The sequence below is a fragment of the Vanellus vanellus genome, assembly GCF_965231255.1.
Source record: "Vanellus vanellus genome assembly, chromosome: 3".
In the NCBI taxonomy this organism is placed as follows: Eukaryota; Metazoa; Chordata; class Aves; order Charadriiformes; family Charadriidae; genus Vanellus; species Vanellus vanellus.
In genome coordinates, this window is record NC_138907.1 from 8,524,100 (window position 1) to 8,546,406 (window position 22,307).

The 22,307-nt window shown below is 37.4% G+C and overlaps 1 protein-coding gene across 2 annotated transcripts in view; it reads right to left on the reverse strand.

The window, feature by feature from the left end:
- The window catches only part of TASP1 (taspase 1), a gene marked incomplete at its 5' end in the record, with an annotated part of 85,040 nt that overhangs the window by 26,477 nt on the left and 36,256 nt on the right, over window positions 1–22,307 (reverse strand). For both annotated transcript variants that reach the window (XM_082481439.1, XM_082481438.1), the window contains 2 exons: window positions 15,583–15,661; window positions 16,065–16,184. In XM_082481439.1, coding sequence (XP_082337565.1) covers window positions 15,583–15,661; window positions 16,065–16,184 — 199 coding nt within the window. The remainder of the gene's footprint in view (window positions 1–15,582; window positions 15,662–16,064; window positions 16,185–22,307) is intronic.

Consider the following 22,307-nt stretch of genomic DNA (forward strand, 5'->3'; position numbering starts at 1 on the left):
CAGATCCTGCAATTCTCTCAAAGGATCCACTTAGTAATCATTCTCACAGGAACGGTCATTACATACAACTCTCTTCAAACTAAGAATATTTTCAGTGAATGCCACAGTAACTCCTTTCCATGATGTAATCTTCTATTTAGTCCATCTGATTTAGCCTTTTGCCAACAAAGGAATATGTGAATTTACTTATATTTTTTGACACAGTGTCTACTCATTGGACTCCTAACAAAAATTCCTGTAATTTTAAAAGTTTAAGAAAAAAAAAAGCTCCAGCACACAACCACTTATTGCCTCAGTGCTTTCTGTAACTATCCCCTGAAATCTGTTGATGACAAAGACAAACAGGTCATTAGTGCTACTCTGGAGGAACACTGTCACACCTGCTGTGTTTCTCCCATGCTCTTTTCCATTCCTGTAATGTGCTTTGGGACATACAGCTGTGGTCAAATGGTACAGTGCATGTTTACCAGATCAAAGTTTTCTTGGACAGGGAAACATGTTGGTGACACCTTCTGTATACATACAAAAGTCATTATACTACTATGCCTCCCATTTGTTGACATTTTTCCTCAATGGAAGGGAGCAGATGAAGCAGCTAGAAGAGGGCTAACCAAGCACAAGTTAAGCTGAAAAGTTATCCAGTTAGGAAAAAAGGAAAAACACAACTAATTTAACAGCTGCAATATGACAATGATTTAATTACCTAAATTCAGGTGATTACAGTTTGATCAGACACATCAGAATATATCAGGGCCTGAAACTGCATTAGACACCAGAATATACATAGAGAACTCAAATATAATCAATCCCCAATTATATATTTCTAGCAAATTTCTCATTAACCTTGACAAGACGCAAGCGCCGTGCTGGCTCCATGCAAAAATCAGCTATAATCCAGTTGGATTTATTAGCTCAGGTGCAGAACTACATACATACACCTATGCAGCTTCCACAGACGTTTTATGGCTGGAAACAATCCAGCTGCTTTCACATGGCAGAGAGCTGGAGTTGGTAAGACATCAGACTTCAACTGGCTTCAGACAAAGGCAGCTCAGTCTCCACGGATAACATTCACTTTACTGGAACCACTAACAATCCCAGAACAGAGAAAACTGAGCAGCTCTGGCTGAAGCCAGCCTAGATTTGGCACAAAGGAAAAACTAATAAATAAACCCAAGCCGAACTGGCTCCAGTGCAGCCTGCTGAGCGTCTCATCGCTGAGCTTCCCCATATGCTGAGTTCAGAGCCCTGACTGGTTTGGGCACGTTGCATGAACTGACATCGGCAGGTTTAGCACTGTGTCTTGGAGCTACTTGCAGACTGGCTTCTTGTTCTTGCCACCACTTTTAAGCCCTAATTAACACGGTAACCTACTCCAAGAAGCTCTCTTTCTGGTGACTTGTCACATAATTACATCCTTCTCCTTAAAGGCAAAAGTGAGTTTACATCACTGCTCTTCAAAGACTGCTAACACAGAAGAAAAAGTAAAGAGACCACTCACCCCCACTTTTTCAAAATGAAAAAACCAACAAAAGTACTCTATGGAGCATTATATATGCATTAGAAGTCAAAGAATAAGCCCAGGGACCAGACTGCACAAAAATTGTGTACACGTCCTAAAATCTTGGTATCTTCAATCATCAAAATTACATGTTAGTAATCAGTTATGTACTCCTCCTAATGGACAGTGTCTCCTGATTCATACAATTCAGTTACACTGAATTGTTTGAAGCGGGATACTTTGGCACTGAATCTACTTATAATTACAGAAAGACAAGAAATTATTTGTATAGCAAACAGATTGGGTAAAAAAAATTAATTTAGAGGAAGAGAAAGAGCTGAAATACTACAAGAATTACACAGCAAAGGGAGACAGTTCTCGAGAGCACAAAAAAAAAAAAAAGCGTTTTCATTGACACTTCCAAGCTCTCAATTTATTGAGGAAAGTGTCCTGGTTAGGATATTATCTTCGAGAGGCTCACACAATACAGTGTCTTCAACAGCTGCTTACAGGAAGGTTTGTCCATTCATTGCCTCATTACTTCCATGCTCAAAAGCTTTTGTCCACAACAGAATTGAGAGTTATCTAATATTTAAGACAAAGGAATGTATGAAGAACATGCAAAAACTGCAGGATGCATTTTACCCCTAGATCACAACATGGCTCTCACTTTTTTTTTAAAGGAAGAAAATTCAATCATTATGAAGTTTTGCTGTAAAGAATAAAACTAAACAAGCATATGCTCCAGCAAAAACTTAGCAACTTGATTTTCTTCTTGGAAAAGGACCTGTGAACACCTTTAAATATAACATTTAGACCCTATGTGAGGTAAGAAGCACGCGACTTAGAACACAAATTGAACAAATGAGACACAAAAATCAGGGTGAGCCTATTCCTCTCCTATGCATTATGCAATAAAACCAGATGTTACTACTTCACAACTTTTTAAGTAATTCCTAAATTGGCATCTAAAAGACAATAGCCATTTTTTAGCATGATGTATAATGTTATTTTCCCCCCAAGAGAATGACTTTATTGAAGAGTTCCCATAACATCAAGTCTGCTACAAAAAAAAAAAAAATAAGAGAGAGAAAACATAATATGGGTTAAGAACAGCTGCAGCCCACTGATGTGATCCAGGATCAACCACAAGGAAAGCAGCCTTGCAATTCTACTAACACATCACACATCTCTACATCCCCACAGACAAAGTCATTTCTTTTTGTCATATTTATGTCAACCTATAAGGCAGCAAACTTACAGACTGCTGCTGGCAGTGTATGTAAAAATCTTTCAACACATCACATGCCAGCAATCTGCAGGGACAGATAACTAATGAAAATAATCGCCTCGTTCTGAAAAGAAAAAAATGTTACTGAAGTTTTTGATGTAGGAACATCTATTTTTGAACAACTACTAAGCAGTGTTTCACATATTTTGACCAGATAAAGGCTGGGAAAAAGAATTACCCTAATTTTCCAATAGAATTGCCCTTCCTATTATCTCAAGTCAGAAGCAAGTACTAGAGTGTGAACTGCCTTGCAGGTTTAGCAGACCTGTATGTCTCTATAGTCTCAAACTGGGAAAACACTGTAGATAATATTAGGGATAGACACAACATAAACATATACAGAACTACAGTAATCGAAACCTAATTTATAACTTACAATATAAAGTTGTGGGCTCAAATTTATAGTTCCATTACCTTGTAATCTAACCACCAGCATTAGCCAACTTCGGAAAAAGTTTTATTAACATGACTCCGGACAGCAACTACAGTCAAAGCTACTTTAATGCATTCCCAAGTCATGCATGTAAGCTGATGAAAATGTAAATTTGATTCATTTGCTTAACTATCTCACATTATACTATGTCTAACTGTATGTTAGACTTTCTGGGTTTTCACTAAATAATACTGAAACCAAACCAACAGGGACTCCTAATAAGAATTTTTCACTTCTACATTAAAGTCTCAAAAACACTTGTTTTAGTTACTTTCCTGTAAACAGGGTTTAAATTATTTTATTATCCTTTCCCAGTTAAGATGAAGACTTTTTCAGTAACCTGAAGCTCATTATATCTCAGAGACAATGGCTTTGCAATCACAGATCAAAGCTTCCATAAGCCTTCACACAAGAATGACTCAAATGGAGATGACTATCTGGAAAAATTTACTGGGTCAAATTAGTGCTTCTCACTGTTTTGCATAGTAAACAAATTATTTTCCTAACACAGTAATATTGCGCAAACACCATGCTGCCTACTCATAACCTATCTGCTGACAAAAATACATGCTGTTGTCCATGTTTGCAGGGGTAAGTAGTTATTTGCCCTCCTCTAGGATCACTGCTGACAAAGTGAGCAATGTATCTAGAGGAATATTCTATTTTGATAAATAAATGCAAAGACAGATAAAGATTAGCATTTTGATGCAAGTTTCTAGCCACCTAGGCTATGGGGAACTACGTTTAAATAACAGATTCCTAAAGGCACACGGCACCACATGGCTCCTATGACAAAGGAAGCAAAGGCGGCTAAGGCTGAACAGCCACATTTTGCCCTCAAATCAATAGGTTTGGTGAGAACCAGAATCTTAAAAGAAAAAATAAAAAGAAAACGAAACCACCAAAACCCACACCTGTCTTCAACTAGAAGTTTAAGTGCCTGTCTGAAAACCACTTGGAGATCATACAGAAAGCATCAGAACTGATTTTCAGAGACACATATAATCTTGGATCATGCGTTTAACGCAGTGTTTCTTTCAAAGTGCAAAGCTGACCATCAGTGAAATAAGACTTCCCTTTTCTGTGAGTATTTAAATGTATAATTTCTGAAAATAATACCACTTTTCCTATTCAGACGCTCATTGATTCATACAAGATCCACACAAGAACAATCTGGGAATCTACAAACTTTTTGCATAATCTCTATTTCTTCTGTTATCCTATTATAACTTAACAGTTATATATGTATCTGTAGTCCTCTCGAGTGCCTATTTTAGCCAAAAATAGCAGAGAAGCACAAAGCCCCGAACAGGCACTTTTTGAGCTTCAAGCACAGCAAGATGGTGGTTCCTGCACCCCACACCCCATGCACCAGATGTTGCTGATTACTGAATCACAGATCAGGCAAACCAGAAGTACCTGTTATGTTGTACAGTGCTGTACAACAAGCAAGACACATGCCTTCTTGCAGAGGAACGAGAGACAGGAACTGATCACGGAAACCTGTTACTATGCTGACAAGCGACAATAATTTTTCCACTGTCACTCACAATTCTAGTAGTGGGCAGATACTCTATAAAGCAGCTCTTTGGTACCTGAATATCAATATAGGCACCAGACAAGAAATGTATCGGAGTTGCATACCTTAGCAGGCATAAACGTGAACTGTACACCTTATTGACCCATTTAAAGATTTAAGAATTTTTTTGTTACAGTGTGTAAAGTTACATAGAAGTACATACCCTGGTTCACATTTTCAGTGTTTTCTGCATATACCTGATCACATGAGTTATGTGCAAAGCTTAGCAAAGGCAAGTTTTATGAGCGTATGAACCACTGGCCTTTACGCTGTAGAGCCAGTCCCAGTCTCTGCATTTCAAGTACTGTTTAGCTGTATGCATAAAATGGTCTTTAGGCTCTAAGTCTTTTTGAACGTTTTGTTCTATTTAGCTTATCAGTAAAGGAAACCAATGTAATTCAATAGCATACCATGGGATAGGTACATACTGCAGCAGAGTACCGAGAATCCACACAAACAATCCAGATGCTGTTTGTGAAAGTGTCAGTTGCTGAACTGAGAAAACAGACAAGCCAGTAACATTTAATCTAGAGCTTAACATTTTGTATTATTCCTTCCTAAGTGATCTTTAACAGTTAATAGCTCTATTCTGTAGTAATTTGGTAGTTAGCCTATGCACAACTTTGACAACCAAGTTACTGGGGTTTTTTTTGTGGGTTTGTTGGGGTTTTTTTAAGGATTGTTAACATCTTTGATTTTCAGCTATTATATTGGATACTCTTTTACACTGCATACTATTTTGAAGAAAAGGTAAGAAATCTAAGCTATAATATTTAAATTTTAATCTAACCTTCTGTACCAAACAGTAACTAATACTCTACTTATTTCACAGGTTGTACAAACTTTAACTTGCTATAGACTTTGGTCCTTAATTTGAGCTTCATGCAAAAAACTAAGGATTAAATTACTGTTTTTTCCTTAGCATAGCAACTACTAAGTAGATTTCTAATGCTTGAAATAACCACAACAAGAGGGGAAAGAACCCAGCACAATATAAGCTGAACATCCCATACAATGCGTGCTCTGCATCATATAATGTTCTACCAATGGAACCAAGATGGCAAGCGAAAGGAAGGCCTTCTGCAAAGCAAGGGCCTCCGAGCAGCGTGTCAGAAAGAAATTGTTTTTCTGCTTCTTTTGATGGGAGATGCTTTCAAGTCAGGAAATTAGAAACAGGTGTGCCAGAGGGCACACACACATCCATGCACCACACTGAAAAACACGCGTTTTCAATTTTCAGACTTGAAAGAGACTCCTGTTGAATGGAAGGAGAAATGAAAATCTAGCTTGCTTTCTGCAAGCCATAAGCAGAGAGCTTATGGAGCTTTGACAAGCTGCCGGAGCCTGTCTAGCTATTGAAACATACAGTACCTCAACATAAAGTGTTGGAACTTGTTTTAAAGGAGTACAAAATGGAAACTTGCATTACTTGCGTTCATTTGAGAATGGAAAAATTAATCTAGTTTTCTCCACTGCCAAAGTATGACTCTTCTCTTTTCAGAAGCTAAAGATAGCAGTTACAGGTTATCTGTGTTTTATTATCTATTCCATACAGCAGAGTCTGAACCTGGTAAGTTGTCTCAACTTTGATGTTATTTTCAGTTCAATAGTAGTGTCTAGAAAAGAAGTATCGGTTAACAAATTAAAAACCTATTTCTGCTTTATTTCCTGAATAACTTCTGGTTATGCCTAATGGAAACATAGTGAAACCTGTATTTTAGTAAGCTCTGGTTGTCACTACCAGCATCTCTAGAAAGAGCTGACTAAAAACTTGCAAGCCAATGATTTTAAAAAAGAAACAAACCGATACAATAAAAATATTTGGCAGGGAAGTTACTGATACATATTAAAATAAAAATTTAATTCTGAAAAGACATAAAATGCTACAGTCTAGCATAATGCACTACAGTACTAAATTAAAGTTGCATAACTTTTAGGTTTTTTGTACTCCTATCAGCTGCTGCATCTTGCCTTTATACTAGCAGGGGAAGTTTTTAACTTACTGACCTGCTGCCAGAAAGAACACCTGCAAACAAAGTCCTGTCCAATTCCTAAAGCATTGATCCTAGAGGGATCAATGGAGCACATTCTTGTTGCAGATGACGATTTAACTTCCAAACTAATGAACACCAACTAAGAATATGCAAATGGAAATTTTCCAAGAAGGTTATAACTTCAGTAATTTGGGAAGGTTTCAAAGATAACAAAAGACAAATTCAACATCCAGACGAACTGTGCCTGAAGTATCTTCTGTAAGGAAAGGTGGGAAAACACTTTCTATATCTTAAGTTTTTAATATGGGCAAAATAAACTAAGGTCACTCTGAAGAACAACTCGTCCAGCTTTTCTACAATTTTACAGGTAAGGAAAAAAAAAAAGGCTGAAGAGTTAAAACACTCTAAATGTATTAATTCTTCACTTCTAAATAGTGGAAAATGCCAGATAACTAACTATTAAAAAAGCTATTTGTTTCAATTATCATGAACAAGAAGAATTTCAGATATACTTCCAAGAGTGGTTAGAATGAAGAAAAAAATGTTGTTCCATTACAGTGGACGTGCATTTTACATTCTTCTTTATATTTAATATATTTTGAAAGATTAATTTCAGTTAAACTGAAAAGGAAAAAATCCTACTCGTTGCCTAGGCCTTGATTAGAAGCTGTGTTGCAATTGCTCTCTTTGTAAAAATACTGCATCATTCCAAACTACATCACTTTTGTCAAATAAAATTTACAGGAAAGGAAATAAGATAGTAGCTTATACGTTAGCTATCTAAATGTATATAACCATTTTCTTCCAATCACAGAAAAATGTTTAAGACATAAAAGGAGAGTTTTGGCTTGCTGCCGTCTCTCTTTCACTTTGCATCCTTGCATCTATTTCAAGTCCTTTGGGCAAGGTACAGCAAATGGGAACAGTAGTGCTCAGAGAAGGAGATGGAGTTGCACAGCTGGCTGCTGCCCCAGTTTATGTCCAGTGGGTCTTCTGGAGACTACCACTTCTAAAAAGCCCGTCCAACTTCCTGCTTACAATATATTATTACATTAAGTCCAATTAAAATTTCAAGAGGCAATAATTGACTGCTGCACCCATCCAGTCCCGCTTCAAACCAACCCTTCCAAAGGCAATTCAAACAACCATTCTGATTATTTTATGGACAAACCCCTCAGCTTTGAACACTGTGGTACTGCGTTTAATTGACTGCTTCTTAACGCTACCATTCCCACAAATCATCTCTGCCTGTTGCTTCCTCTCTCTTCACATGGCCTTGTGGTGGTAGTAAGTTAGTTCAGACAACACATGCTAAAGCACCAAAGCCTCCAAACAGCATCTGGACGCAAAGCCTGAACTCTTGACAGAAGCATTCACTTCAGAGGTAAATACTGATCTGTCTGGAGATAGACCTCTTTCTTCCTCTACCCTCTGGTTCACTGTAACAATGACATAACTCTTCTCCATATGCAGCTGCTTCATCTGTGATGCATTACATTACCTATTAATCCCCAAATCTTACAGGGCCAGACTGATTTTGGGAGATAATACATATTTCTACAAAGACATTAACTATATCATAATTTCTATCTTACATACTGCAGCTCGAACAATCTATAGAGGATACAAGATTTGCATGTGAAATTGCTCTGGACGCTTGGAGCATGGACTCAGAAGGACGCAGGCCGGCAGATAAGTGGCACCTGCCCAGGTATCGGCATGCACTGGATTCCAGCACAGCCACTACTGCCCTCATATGGGGATCACAAAGCCAAACGTCCTACATCACAAGTCAATTTATTGGCATTAAAGCTTCCTTGCAAAATATTGACTCCACAGATTTGCACATCACCGCGGTTCCTGTTGAAAATGAGTTTTCAAGTAAGAATTTACAGTGCAGTGGCTTCCATAAAGAGAGACTGAAATGCTGGCTGAAGGCATAGCTTAACAACCAGTTTAACAAGCACAAGCCATCTCTCCATAGGTGTCATTTCCTATTCTGCATTACCTATTCCATTTTGCCAGCAAAAGCATTCATGACGCACACAATGGACTGGGAAGAAGAACAGACATGAACAAAAAGTAAAAGTTTGAGCAGGGAAAGGCAGGGGGAGGAAAAGTGAATACACTGACTTCCTTATTGATAAGGATTTCGAAAATAAGAGAACCCTCCTTCAGCAGGGGGCTCCAGAGGCTCCTTCCAAGCTAAACAATTCTGCGATTCTTCACAATACAAAATGTGCTATTTTTCATTTTGTGGAATGATGCATCGTATATATGTAAGTATATATATCCAATACAGGTTTTAAAGTATATTGATGTAATCCTTGAAATGCCTTTATGAGAACAGAGGCCACTGCTTTTGACCAGAGACCTTAACAGCCAGTCCTTTGGGACCTTGGTGAATTCACTGACACAAGAAATTGTTAAAGGAGCCAGGCACATTCTGCATATTTACACAGAATACATACAGTCTGTGTACATATTCCTAAAGTGTTGCTGTTTTCTGTTTTCTGACTTACATTCAGTCAGGAATAGTCTCTGGGCAGGGCAGAAGAGTAGGACATCACTGACAGACTTTTCCCAGACTGAATCCTCAACTATACCTCAGTTTGGGTCCAAAAATCAGGTATCCCTGCTACTTTCTCAACAAAACACAGCTTTGTGCTCAGTCCTGAAGCCCCGTTATATACTCCTTTTTCTTTAGGATAATAAACCATAATTAGGTCCCATTTAAATACCCCATAGGACACTGCATTGCTTTGATACCTTTCTTGTATCAAATATTCTCCCCAAATGGATTCTAGTAAAAGCTGGACACTTTACAGCTTTGTGTTACAGAATTTCTGCATTTTGTAAATAATGCAAGACATCCTGTCTATTTTCAGAAATGCAATATCAAAAGGTTTGCTGGCATTCACATACACAAAGCATGCCATCCATGCACGAAGAATGGGTAAGTAAACTTTCTACTACCTGCTGTTGTAAAGATGTAAAAAGGAATGCAACATTATTCTCAGTCTCTACATTTCCACCCAAAAATTCCACTTATAGTTGCATTTTCAAAGCCTCCTGCATTAGCTGTTACTGTAAATTTTATATTTATCTTTAAATTTTATATTTAAGGTTCTGTATATCCAAAGAGAATTATTACTTTTCAACTTATCTCCCAGGAAAAACACAGCCTGCCTCTTACACCAGTACTGTTACTTTTGGGACAGTTAGTAGACGAATATTCACAATCATCATGGATATTCCAACTGGAGAGGAGATTCAGTGTCACAGTTGATATTATTTTGAATAAGGAGAATATACACAAAGTCTTTGATTCCTATTATGTTCAGGAAAAAATAAGAAATGTTTTCTTAAAGTACAGCCAAAAACCAGACTATTGTTTCTCCTGCGGTTGGGTTTTGTTCACAAATGTTTTCCCTCCAAATAATACCCATCTTCCTGTGTTTACATTCATGTACCAACAAAAAACAGTCACTAAAGAGTTCCAAGTGGCCTTACGAGTGTGGTTTTGGCCTCTTCTTTTTGGGGAGGTCGTGGGGGTGCTTAAAGGGGAGACTGTGTCTGTGTGCATGCGCAAATGTGTGCACAAGCTTTTTAAAAATATTTGGCTTCTACTATGTTGATCCAAAAACCAGTTTAGCTGTTCCTTACCTTTATACTCTTTATACTAAACAATGCTTATCTCATTTAACAAGCCTTCACTCAGTCTCTACCATCATTCTTGCACGGCATGGCACTTGCATTATGTTGTTAGATGTCACAGTTAAGGCTGCCCAGGTATCTTAGCTATGCCTGCAACTGCAAAATACTCTGAATTTCTTGAATTTTAATACTGGTTTTGAGATACTTACAGATTCCTGTACTGTTTATCCTGTAGTGTTTATCCTTCAGTTGCCAATAAAGCCCTATCACTGACGGTTTTTTTTTTTCCCCAAAATATTATTAATATAATTCAGAGTTCATATGTTGAAATGTCTCCAAAAATTGGTACCAAAAAATCAGAAAGATTTCACTTGTTTACACAGAAACTGAATTTTAGCATGAGAGTTACAGAATAAACCTTGCATTTAAGGCCCTTTATAGTCACAGTCATTCCTAAGTTCCAATGTCTCCTCCATCCTGTCTTAAGAAAGTCTTCAACTTTTGATTTCAGTTGTCCCACCCCCTGTTAAACTATAGCCATAAAATGCAAGTTTTACAATATCCTGTATTTTATAAACCATGAAGTAACTTTTGAAAAGCCAAAAAAAACCCAAAACCAAAGACAGTGTGGCTAAATAACAAGGCCAAGAGACTGTTAGAGGTAAGAAAATACCATTCAAAAAGTTGAAGTCATGCCCAAACAAGTTCAGAACCACCACCTTTGGCACATTCCATACAAAATCACAATAAAAACGGCAAAAAATATTTCAGAAACAACTTGCTAAAGGCGTAAGAGCTAATAACAAGTCCTCCCTGAACTCGCAAAAGCAGGAAGCCTGCCGGCATCCACAGGGCCAACAGAAGATCAAGATGTAAAAGCATGCCCTCAAATAATACATGAGCATTGAAAGAAAGTTACATGAATTTGGAAGCACTTTTATGGTGACACCTTCTTTTTTTCTTAATGAGGAATTTATTGAAAGATGTGTCTCAAATTGAAGCTTCAATAGAAGAATTTTAGAACAAAATAAATATTCAAGAATAAAACCTACTGCATTACTAACTGTGGCATTTAAACTAACACTTTTTCCAGGAATGCTTCTACAAAGGTAAACCATCATAGAATATGAAAATCATCCCCAACAAAATTAAAATAACTGGTCTTCCAAGTACAAAAAAAAAATGAGAAATCTTGAGAAAGTCATCCTGACCAATTAAAACCAAAGATATCTCTAGCGTATAAAATCCTAGTATCAAAAATTGCTAAAAGCTTGGATAACACAGTGTAGGTGCTTTTCCCAGTCCCGTACTTTTACTTGGAGATCTGCAAAGACCCTCTATCTGAAATAGGATGCCAAACTATCTGGAGCTCTGGTTCAACCCAATGTGTCCATTCTTATGTTCCTGCTAATTCTGCATGGATTTCAATGCACAAGAGTTTGTATTCTGTATACTTTGAATTATTATTCCAAACTCTCTTTTCCCCACACCAGGGATTTTCCCCAACCTGTTCAATCTCTTGCTGATCATAGTCTCCAAAACCCAGAGACATGAGCAATTTCATAACTATGGAGTCAAAATAGTTTACAAAACCTGGCCCTTAAAAATTGTTTGTAGGAAACTGATGCCAAACAACACCTTTTTTCAAGACTGAATATAGAGCCTGATATAACAAACTCTCAAGGCTTGAATTTCTATCCACAGCTATCTCTAAAAAAAGTTAAAAAGTCTAAACCAGCACAAATGTGAAACCTTTTATTTCCCAAAGAATCGTTAAGTGAAAATTATTTGGTTTAACATAGAGTAATACTCAATATTTTTGAGCATGCTTTTGATAAAGCTTTAAGAGAATCATAGCTAAGCTCTTCTCTTTATTCAAGATTTATTTTTTTTAAATTCCAAATACAATTTGATGAATCAGCTATTCTGTGAAGTCATTTAACAATGAACTTGAAAGTCTGCACACACAGTACTCAGTACACATAGCAACCAAAGCCTAATTTTCTTCTCTCCCCCTCTCCATGATACAACAGAAAAAAAAATCCCTGTAGAAAATGTTAGGATAAATTTGTGCCAAATTTACCACTTAAAGACAAATTAAAATGAAGAGACATGAAATTAAAACAATAAAATATTATACTGTGAAAACCACAGAAATCTAAACTGACTGTAAATTTCTGTTATTTTACATACATATTTTCACAGAATGGTCAGGGTTGGAAGGGACCTCTGGAGATCAAAGCACTGTCAATCTTAGAGCTGTTCAAATCAGAGCATCTTCTAGCGTTTAGGCAGTACCTTTATTTTCTAAAAATTTCATCCAACAACGATGTATGTTAACATATTATTTTCTTGCTTAGCCTTGGCAATTTCACCTTTTGAATATTTGCAGATGTTTATGCTCCCATTCCCATCTCCTGTTGTGATCCAGCCAAGTTGTAAGTTTCATTCTTTCAACCTTTCCTATAATTTAATTCTTCCATCCCTCTACCCCTTAATTAACTTCATGGTTCACATTGTTGGATGCTCATATTTTAAACAAGAGTCGGGCATCAATATATTTTAAAACTGCACTAAGCATAAATTACATTATGAAATAAAACATTATGAGCTTCTGAAAATGGAAAAAAGAATGGTATTGATTACAGAAGAGTTCTCACTTCCTGTAAACATTTCTATCTCCCTCTCTCTCTCGCACACACTTTAAAGGAAAACCAGAAACAAGAGTTTAATTAAACACCGCTAGTCTGAATTTCAAATCACTGAATGAACAGATGGCCATGCTTCATAGACCGCCAGCAGTCTATTTCAATTAACTGGGATTGGTATTAATGTAGTGTCATGGAAGCAAGAAGATTTGAACCGAAGAAACATACATATATATGTGTGTGTGTGCAATAGTTATAGATAGTATAACATTAAAGTATTTACCACTATATAAAATTGGTACCAGCAAAAAGAAAGGAGGCTTCTATTTAAGGCCATCATTAAAGCTAGACATCTCCTTTAAGTGTATCAGGATGCTTGCTAGTACTTGCATAGACTTCAAATCCAGCTGACTTTACAAAGAACAGTTTAAAAAAATTAAATAAAGGTGGTGTTCTCAGCTTTTCCACAAACAATCTCTAATATTGGACTTATACTCGCCAATTATTATGGTCCCCAATACTGCAATATTTAAATAGATTTGCTTACCTAGGTAAGCATTTATTAAACTAAAATCAAGATGTTGTTAGTGAGTAGAAAGATCTTCTGACACTTCTGCATTCAATAGAACTTTCCTTTGCATAAGTGTTAAAAAGGACACTTGCTATTACTAACATATATAACTAACATATATTTTATATATAACGTATATGTTATATATATATCTATAAAACATATACTAACATATATATTACTAACTTAAGGGTGCATATCTACACAAATTTTCAACAGTGTGACATAGACTCAAATACAGGGGAAATTAGAGAGGTATATGACTTCAAAAGCAACACAGGATATTTCTGATGCTCTGTCAAATTTTAGTTGTACACCCTGCTACCTTGCTCCCTCCAGTCCATCTCCCCCTATACTGAACGCTGATAACTGACCATTAAGCAGTGGTCCAAACCATAACTTTTGCATCCTGACATAAGTCTTCATGAAAAAGTGTTACAAGCAGTTTTTCTGTTTGAGACTGTTCATACAACTAAAAAAAAAAAAAAAAAAAAAAAAAAAAAAAAAAAGAGATGAAATGCAGACCTTTCAACTGCTTTTACGTGGCAGTTGGAAAGTAAAAGCAACTCCCGCATAACTTCACCTTACGCCTTTTGTGTTCTACAATATTCACCCAGTACCGTGTAACAATACAGTTATCTTTTCAATGTCTGTTCCAGACAAGTTAAAAAAATCCCAGTTTACATTCTCAAATCTTACACTGTAGTGTGAGCTATCTTCCTAGTTACCTTTTGGTTGGCTTTTGTGTTTGTTTGTTTGTTTTCTTTCTAATTTTTACTATTTCTTCAGTCCTGTTAGATTTAGTAGATTTGTTGACAAACTTGTTTTTACAATTGGCGTCTCCAGTGCTCAGCACGCCAACTAATCAAACAGCTCTGTGTGTTGGCTGACAGGCATCAAATGAACAAAATACTTTTGTGCATCCAGGATTCCAAGACTTCCAAAGAAGAGAGAGAAGCTACCCTAATTCTTACAATACTTCCACAACTTATGAATAAATGTTTTCCAAAACACTTATTCTAGTAATTTGGTTTTGCCTTTTCCCCTTCCTTTTGAGAAGAAAAGAGAAATGAAGAACAAATTCACTTAAAAAGTCACTTAAAATACTAATTAAATATTTTGGAGAGAAAAATGTTATTTGTAGCATTTTTGTATCCAAGGATGCCTCATATGTTACAGGACTCTCTAATTATCTTAGAATCATAGAATTACTGAGGTTGGAAGAGACCTTTAAGATCATCAAGTCCAACCATTAACCTACCCCGACAAAACCACTTCTAAACCATGTCCCCAAGTACCACATCTACCCTTTTTTTAAAGGCCTCCAGGGATGGCGAATCCACCACCTCCCTGGGCAGCCTATTCCAATGTTTAATAACCTTTTCAGTGAAAAAAAAATTTCCTAATATCTAATCTAAAACTCCTCTGACATAACTTGAACCCATTTCCTCTCGTCCTATCACTTGTCACCAGGAAGAAGAGGTCCGCCCCCACCTCTCTACAACCTCCTTAGTCCTTTACAGAAGGCTTCCAGTCACAGAGGCATTCTGTGTTTAACACAATATTATGCTTATAACAACACTTCTTTACAAGACAGGTTCCTTAATACACAACAAATATAGTATATCCTTTCAGAGCAATACAAAAATCTTTTAAACAGGATAAAAATTCACAACTTTGTTAATTAAGTAAAAAAACCAATATAAGCAACCAACAGAGATTAATTACTGGATTTAAAGACAGTACTGACATATATACATATATTTATATGTAAATAAATGAAACATAGTCTAGAAATAATGTTAATATTTTAATTTACCATTCATGGAAATACTTTATTTGGAATTTGTAAACTAATTACAGAGAAAGATAGCAACCTTTTGAAATATTTATAAAAATAGTAAATACCTGAAGTACTCACAGCAGTGGAGTAAGGGGTATGAGCTCCTGTATTTTCAGCCCAGCAGCCGCAACCATAAAGAGCTGCCTAAGGAAAAAAGTGCATCTTTCGTAAATGTAGGTATTTGAGGTTTTTGGTTTGTTCCCTTCCCTTAAAAAAAAAAAAAAAAAAAAAAAAAAAAACAAAAAAACCAAAACAAACCACAACCCACCACCACCACTATTTGTGGTATTAAGGAGGTATTTAAGCCCAAGAAATTAACTTATTAATAGCTCTAGCAAAAGGCAACTAACTACAGAACAACTTATCTATGCTTACATGTTTTATAACACACATAGAGGACACTAAAAATAAAACTTGCATTCCAATGCACTGATAATGCCTTCAGAGTTTAATGGGAAGGAAGGGAGAACATCAGGGTTGCTCTCACAGCTCTTGCTTAGTGTCACAATTGCTGAACAATCATTCCCAACTGAATAAGTATAATCACCTGACCAACTCTTCCAGGATGCTTTAGTGCTAAACCTCCACTGGAGACAGCAGCAGCAACATTTCCTTCTTGATCAACAACAACTGCACCAACTGTATCCAATGTTCCTGAGTCATTCTCCTGCAGGACACACAAACAGAAACAACTACTAAAAATAGTATATTAAAGTCAGATTATACTTCTTAGAAGCGTGCAAACTAACGTGCACAAACCTAAGTGACAAGCTGATCAATAAAATGGATTTTCTATTCATGCATATTGTACCAATTGTGCCACCATAAATCTCCCCAAAATGCTCTCTTGCCTCAGACAGGACCTGAAGAAAACTTCTCTCGGAACAAGAAGGTGATAAACTTCTCAGAACTCATCCAAGGCGCAGATTACCTGCCTTTACTCACAAAAGTGCCAAAAATGCTGTTTTCTTAGTGATGGGCACTTGTCCACTAAGAAATGCTTCAGCAACTCTTTCTAAAGATGCCATATCGAAAAGCCTTTCCCACAAGCTTTGAGATGACATTTTCAGAGACTTTGATGTTTAAAGCTATGTATGATTGAAAAAAAATAAAAAAAAAAACCACCAGAAGCAGTTTACCTCTCTGCCCAACTCTTCAGCCTGTCCGGGTCACACTGAATGGCGGCACAGCCTTCTGGTGTGTCAGCCACCATTCCCAGTTTTGTGTCATCAGCAAACTTGCTGATGGTATACTCTATCCTTTCATCCAGGTCATTGATGTATATATTGAATAGAACTGGACCCTGTACTGACCCCTGGGGAACACCACTTGTTACAGACCTCCAACTAGACTCTGTGCCACTAATCAGAACCCTCTAAGCTCTATCTGTCAGCCAGTTTCCAGTCCACCCCACCATCCATTCTTCTAACTCACACTGCCTAAGTTTGCCTGTGAGGATGATGTGGGAGACTGTGTCGCAAGCCTTGCTGAAGCCAAGGTAGACAACATCCACTGCCCTCCCCTCATCTATCCATCCAATCACGCCATCATAGGCAGCTATCAGATTAGTCAGACATGACTTCCCCTTGGTGAATCCCTGTTGACTACTTCTGATAACCTTTTTTTCCTCCAGATGCTTTGAGATAACACCCAGAATGAGCTGTTCGGTCACCTTTCCAGGGATGGAGTTGAGGCTGACCGGCCTGTAGTTTCCTGGGACTTCCTTCTTGCCCTTTTTGAAGACTGGAGTGACATTGGCTTTCCTCCAGTCCTCAGGCACCTTGCCTGTTCTCCAGGACCTTTCAAAGATGATGGAGAGTGGTCCAGCAATGACTTCCGCCACCTCCCATAGCTTTCACAGGCACATCCCATCAGGACTCATGGACTTGTGGATATCCTGTTTACTTGTGTTCTAACTTGATCCTCTTCAACCAAGGGAAAGTCTGCCTTCCTCCAGACTTTTTCTGTCACCTGGAAAGTCTGGGACTCTTGAGGGCTGGCCTGAGCAAAGACTGAAGCAAAGAAGACATTCATTAACTCCGCCTTCTCCGCATCATCTGTCACCATGGCACCTGTCTTGTTCAACAGCGGGCCCGCATTTTCTCAAGTCTTCCTTTTGCCTCCTATGTACTTGAAGAAACCCTTCCTGTTGACCTTGACATCGCTTGCCAGATTTAATTCCAAAGAGGCCTTGGCTTTCCTCGTTTCATCCCTGCATACTCTGACAGCATTCTTGTAATCTTCCCAAATGGTCAGTCCCTTCTTCCACGTACTGTAAAACTTCCTTCTTCCACTTGCGTTTTTTTAGAAGCTCCCTGCTCAACCATGCTTCCCTTGCCCGATTTCTTGCTCTTCGGGATGCACCAATCCTGAGCTTGGAGGATGTGATACTTGAATATCAGCCAGCTCTCTTGAGCCCCAACCCATGGGATTTCTCCAAGCAGTTTCTTCAAGAGATCAAAGTCAGCCCTCCTGAAGTCCAAGGTTGCGATCCTACTTGTTGTTTTATGCATACTACACTTAATCCTGAACTCTTGAGACAATAAATAGAAGCCTTGAGAAGAAATCTCCCCCAGGACAGATTCTTCCTCCCAGACTTGTTCTCAGTTCAGCAATCTTTAGTGGCTTCCTGGTCAAAACAAATTACCCTTTGCTCCCTCAAGGTCAATAGAAAAGCATCCTTACTTGCATGCTTCTGAAACAGATTTGCTCCCCGAAGAGCAGGGGTATTTCAACATTCATTCCTCATGCAAGCTGTCTGTCTACTGTCTCACAAACACTTCAGCTGTCTCACCTTGGAACTTTCTGTCCTTCCCCCCTTAATACACCACGTTCAGTCACTCTAAGAGAAAGAGCAGTTTTCCCCATTCTGTCTAAGCATGCCCTAGATTCCCAAAACCCAGGCCAAGGCACTCTGACTTCACGCCCGATCACACAATTTTGATGGGACACAGCATGCAGTGTACAGAAAAGAAAATGAATAAATAAAACCGATACATCATCCATCACATACTCCAAATATGAATGCTGATGTTGCACAAGCCCTCAAGCCTTTAGCTGAGCAGTCTGTCCTGTATAAAAACTTACCTGCATTAAAAACATCCTACATAAACTTACCCAAGCAAATAATCCAAAGGATATTAAACTACTCATATAAATGTTTATTTTCTGGACTAGGATCCAGAGGGAGGAACAACAAAAAAATTCTACAACCAACTATTCAACTTCAAATTATCAAGTTCCCACCATCAATCAAAACTTCCTTGGGCATACAATGTCACTTGTGAAGCAGAATTCTTAGGAGACACATGCTGATGATACTCTGGCCACACTTAATTTAAGAGATAAGACTTGAGTTAATACTGTGCCAGTCTTAAAAGGAAAAATATGCAATGCAGCATTACAGTGTTCTACAGTATTCTTCAAGCAACTGGAACTCCTAAGCAGGAGTGTCATCCTTGGCTTTTACCCAGAGTAACAGTAAGTTTATTCTCTTCAACTACATCTTCCTGAACAAATTCTACACTCAGAAGCTGGCACTAACCATATTCAATATTAAAACAAACAAATGGATGTCCTAACAGTAAAGCAGAATAACTGCTTAGAAAAAGGGAGGTGAAAAATCATAGATCTAGAGTCTCAGATGGCATTGTAAGGAAGAATAAGTTGAAAAGCAGGATCAAGGAAAGTAGGAGAAAGAGAGGAAAAAGGAACTTTGAGGACTGGAGCAAACGGGATTAGAAAAGAGCAAGTTCCCTTCCAATCTGTAAAGATGAAAGAAAATTAAGGAACCCTTCCCTTAACATCTCATGGGCCAATGTATTATCTCCCAGGACTGCCAACCACAACATAATTCAAGTATTATTAACCCAGTTAGAACAATACTATTCAGTGGATTAAAAAGATCTTAAGAAGCGGAGCGGGCTGCTCACTGAAGGTGCAGACTCCCATCCTTAGAGGTTTCCAAGATCAGACTGGATAAAGGTCTTCCCAACAAGAATTTTCCTATGATTTCTATACAGAGAAGAACGACTAATATGATGCAGGCTTTATTGTCCATCCCCTGCCCCCTTTGATAAAACAAAAAACCCACAACAAACAACTTGATTAATAGACAACTACAGATAGGAAAATCAAGCCTGTCAAAGTTAGAAAATGCCAGGATTAAGGCCACCTGTGTAATCTTAATTCATATTAAATCAAACACTTGGGGCTCCCATAATGAACAGAAATACATTTTAGAAGGATGAGGCTCAATATGGATCAGTATGTTTCCCATATCATCTGACAGCAGAGAAAAAATGTTTGCAAGCCTTCTTTGCAGCATCTGTAAGACTATTTGCTCAATCTGCCATCCATCTTCTACATTAGCTCTCACATGCATAAAATATTTGCCTTCAGTAGCTATACGACTAATTTATTTTTAAAAAAGATATTTTAATCAAAAAACCACAAGCATGTACAAGTATGCGTTGCATGGAAACTTTCTTCACCATTATGTCCCTTAAAAGAAGATCTATTTCACATCAATGTTTGCTGTCAATTTAGTGGCATAGCTTGCTTGCTTTGTCTTATTGTAATTTTAGATGGGGCTATTTAGGAGGCTGGAAACCTTTATTAGGGGAAGCATTTCTTTTAACCTGGCCCACACAACCTTCTGAGGGAAATCTGTATCGCTGAAGAAAAGGAATTCTGTTGTCTTCTTTCTTGGTAACATACGTTTGGAGTTTTTTGTGATCAGAAAAAGAATCACTGCTGATGCTATGTTTATCCTTACTCAACAAAATGAAAACCAGTGAGGATCAGGTCTATTCCATATCCAATGGTGAAAATATGTTGTTGGATCTATTCTAGACCTATTTTTATGTTTGCTCCCATTTCAACATTACTGACTTCACACACTTACAAGAGACACCATCAATTCTGTAGTTCAGTACTAAAAGTATTCCATACATGTAAACTGTACTGATAACCCTGTGATTTCTCAACCAGTAAATGAAGACTTCATCACAATTTAACTAAGGAACTTCTCCACACAAAAGGGCATTCTGTGCCTGAGGAGTTCCAGGAAGCATGCACCTGGTGAGATGACTTTCTATGTCATGCATTTCATCTCTTCAAACCCTATGAATGTTGAAAAACATAGGATCCCATCGAGCTAGTATCAAGACTATCAAAAGAAATATGTTAAACACAACTACTCATGAAGTCTAAAGTAAATTCAAATTCTATATGGGTCCAACAGGGACTAAACGAGACCCTGCTTGCTTGCCCTTACCTTTTTATGTATTTGATTCATTAATTTATCACCTTAGATTTCAAAATTTTGCAAGTTCCAAAGGCAACTTGATTATTACTTGGTGGTATCTGTTAACAAATTCCATATCTGAATTCAGCTAATAATTTATACTAATACGTCCATGGAAAAGCAGTTTGGGGCTTTTAACAATGTAGTATTGCAACCTAAAAATAATTATGTAGTTAATATTTAATATGGAAACAACTAAAATCAATGTCAGAAGTAAGACCTCACATTACTGAATTAATTTGCACCTTGCAACAGGAAAGGAAGTTAATTTCATGAAAACATGGACCAAATATTCAAGCTTAGCTAAGAACATGCACACAAAGCAGGAAGATGCTCATGTGCACAAATGCAGAGTTCTATCAAGTATTTCAGAAATCTCATCCTTCTCTTCTTCTGCACATACCCACCCCCCCACCCCCCCCAAACAGTCATCATTTTACAAGCCCCTAAGGAATTAACAGTTTAAGAAAGCTCTACTCAGTGCCTGCTGAAAGATATCTACACACAGGGCCCCTTCCTTCTCGACTTGAGATTGTTCTCAAATTCCTTGAAAAGTAATTACCATTAAATCTCATCTCTGAGAATCACAACTGGAAAATGCAAAATGAATCAGGTCAAAGCAATTAACGTGTATATGCTATTACCCAACTACCCACACAAGTAAATAGGATTTTATATTTGATGATAATTAGATCAAGTAGATTCCCCTGAAAATATGGATTTTTTTATTATTTTTTTTTACAGTATCGTCCTACACAAAACAGAAAAGGGCAACACAGAAATCTTCTAGTATGTCCCTTTACAGATCAAGTGGGAACACAGAGGACCACAATGGTGGATAGCGTTATCTAGAAAATAATATATCAACAATTAATATATTCTGGTCTTTTAAAATCTCAGATTTAAGATGTTCTTGATGGAGTACTTCCGTTGATTACAGCAGTATTTAACAAGGTGAGAAGCAATCTTTTAAGCAACATTTTATTTATTAAAGTATTTTAAAGAAATACTTATAAATCCATCTAAGTCAGGGAAAATGTTACTATTCTGTGAGTGCTAGGACCAATTCATGTATGCCAATTTCTAGAAACACTTTCCTCTAGGGCAACTGACAGCATAGCATGATGTACTCTCATAGCATTCTAGTCTTGACAGAATATGCATGACCAGTGCAACTTGCCTGTGTTTCAAAAGGGGCAGTTACGATCCAATCATACAAAGCTCGATGAACAACCCTGGCCTTTCCAGTTTTGTTTGGTATCTAAACAGAACATTTGGTCTGACCTCCACGTTCAGAATGAGGGAATTATTTCATACTGTATTCCACAGAAAAAAATCAAAACAAACCAAACTTAACTGGAATAGATGAAAAGTACTTAGGTTTCTTTACCCATATTAAATGGATTTTGAAGTATACTTTTGAAGTCTAAAAAGTATTATTATCATCAAAAACCATTTCAGAATGGATGTGGGACAGAAAAT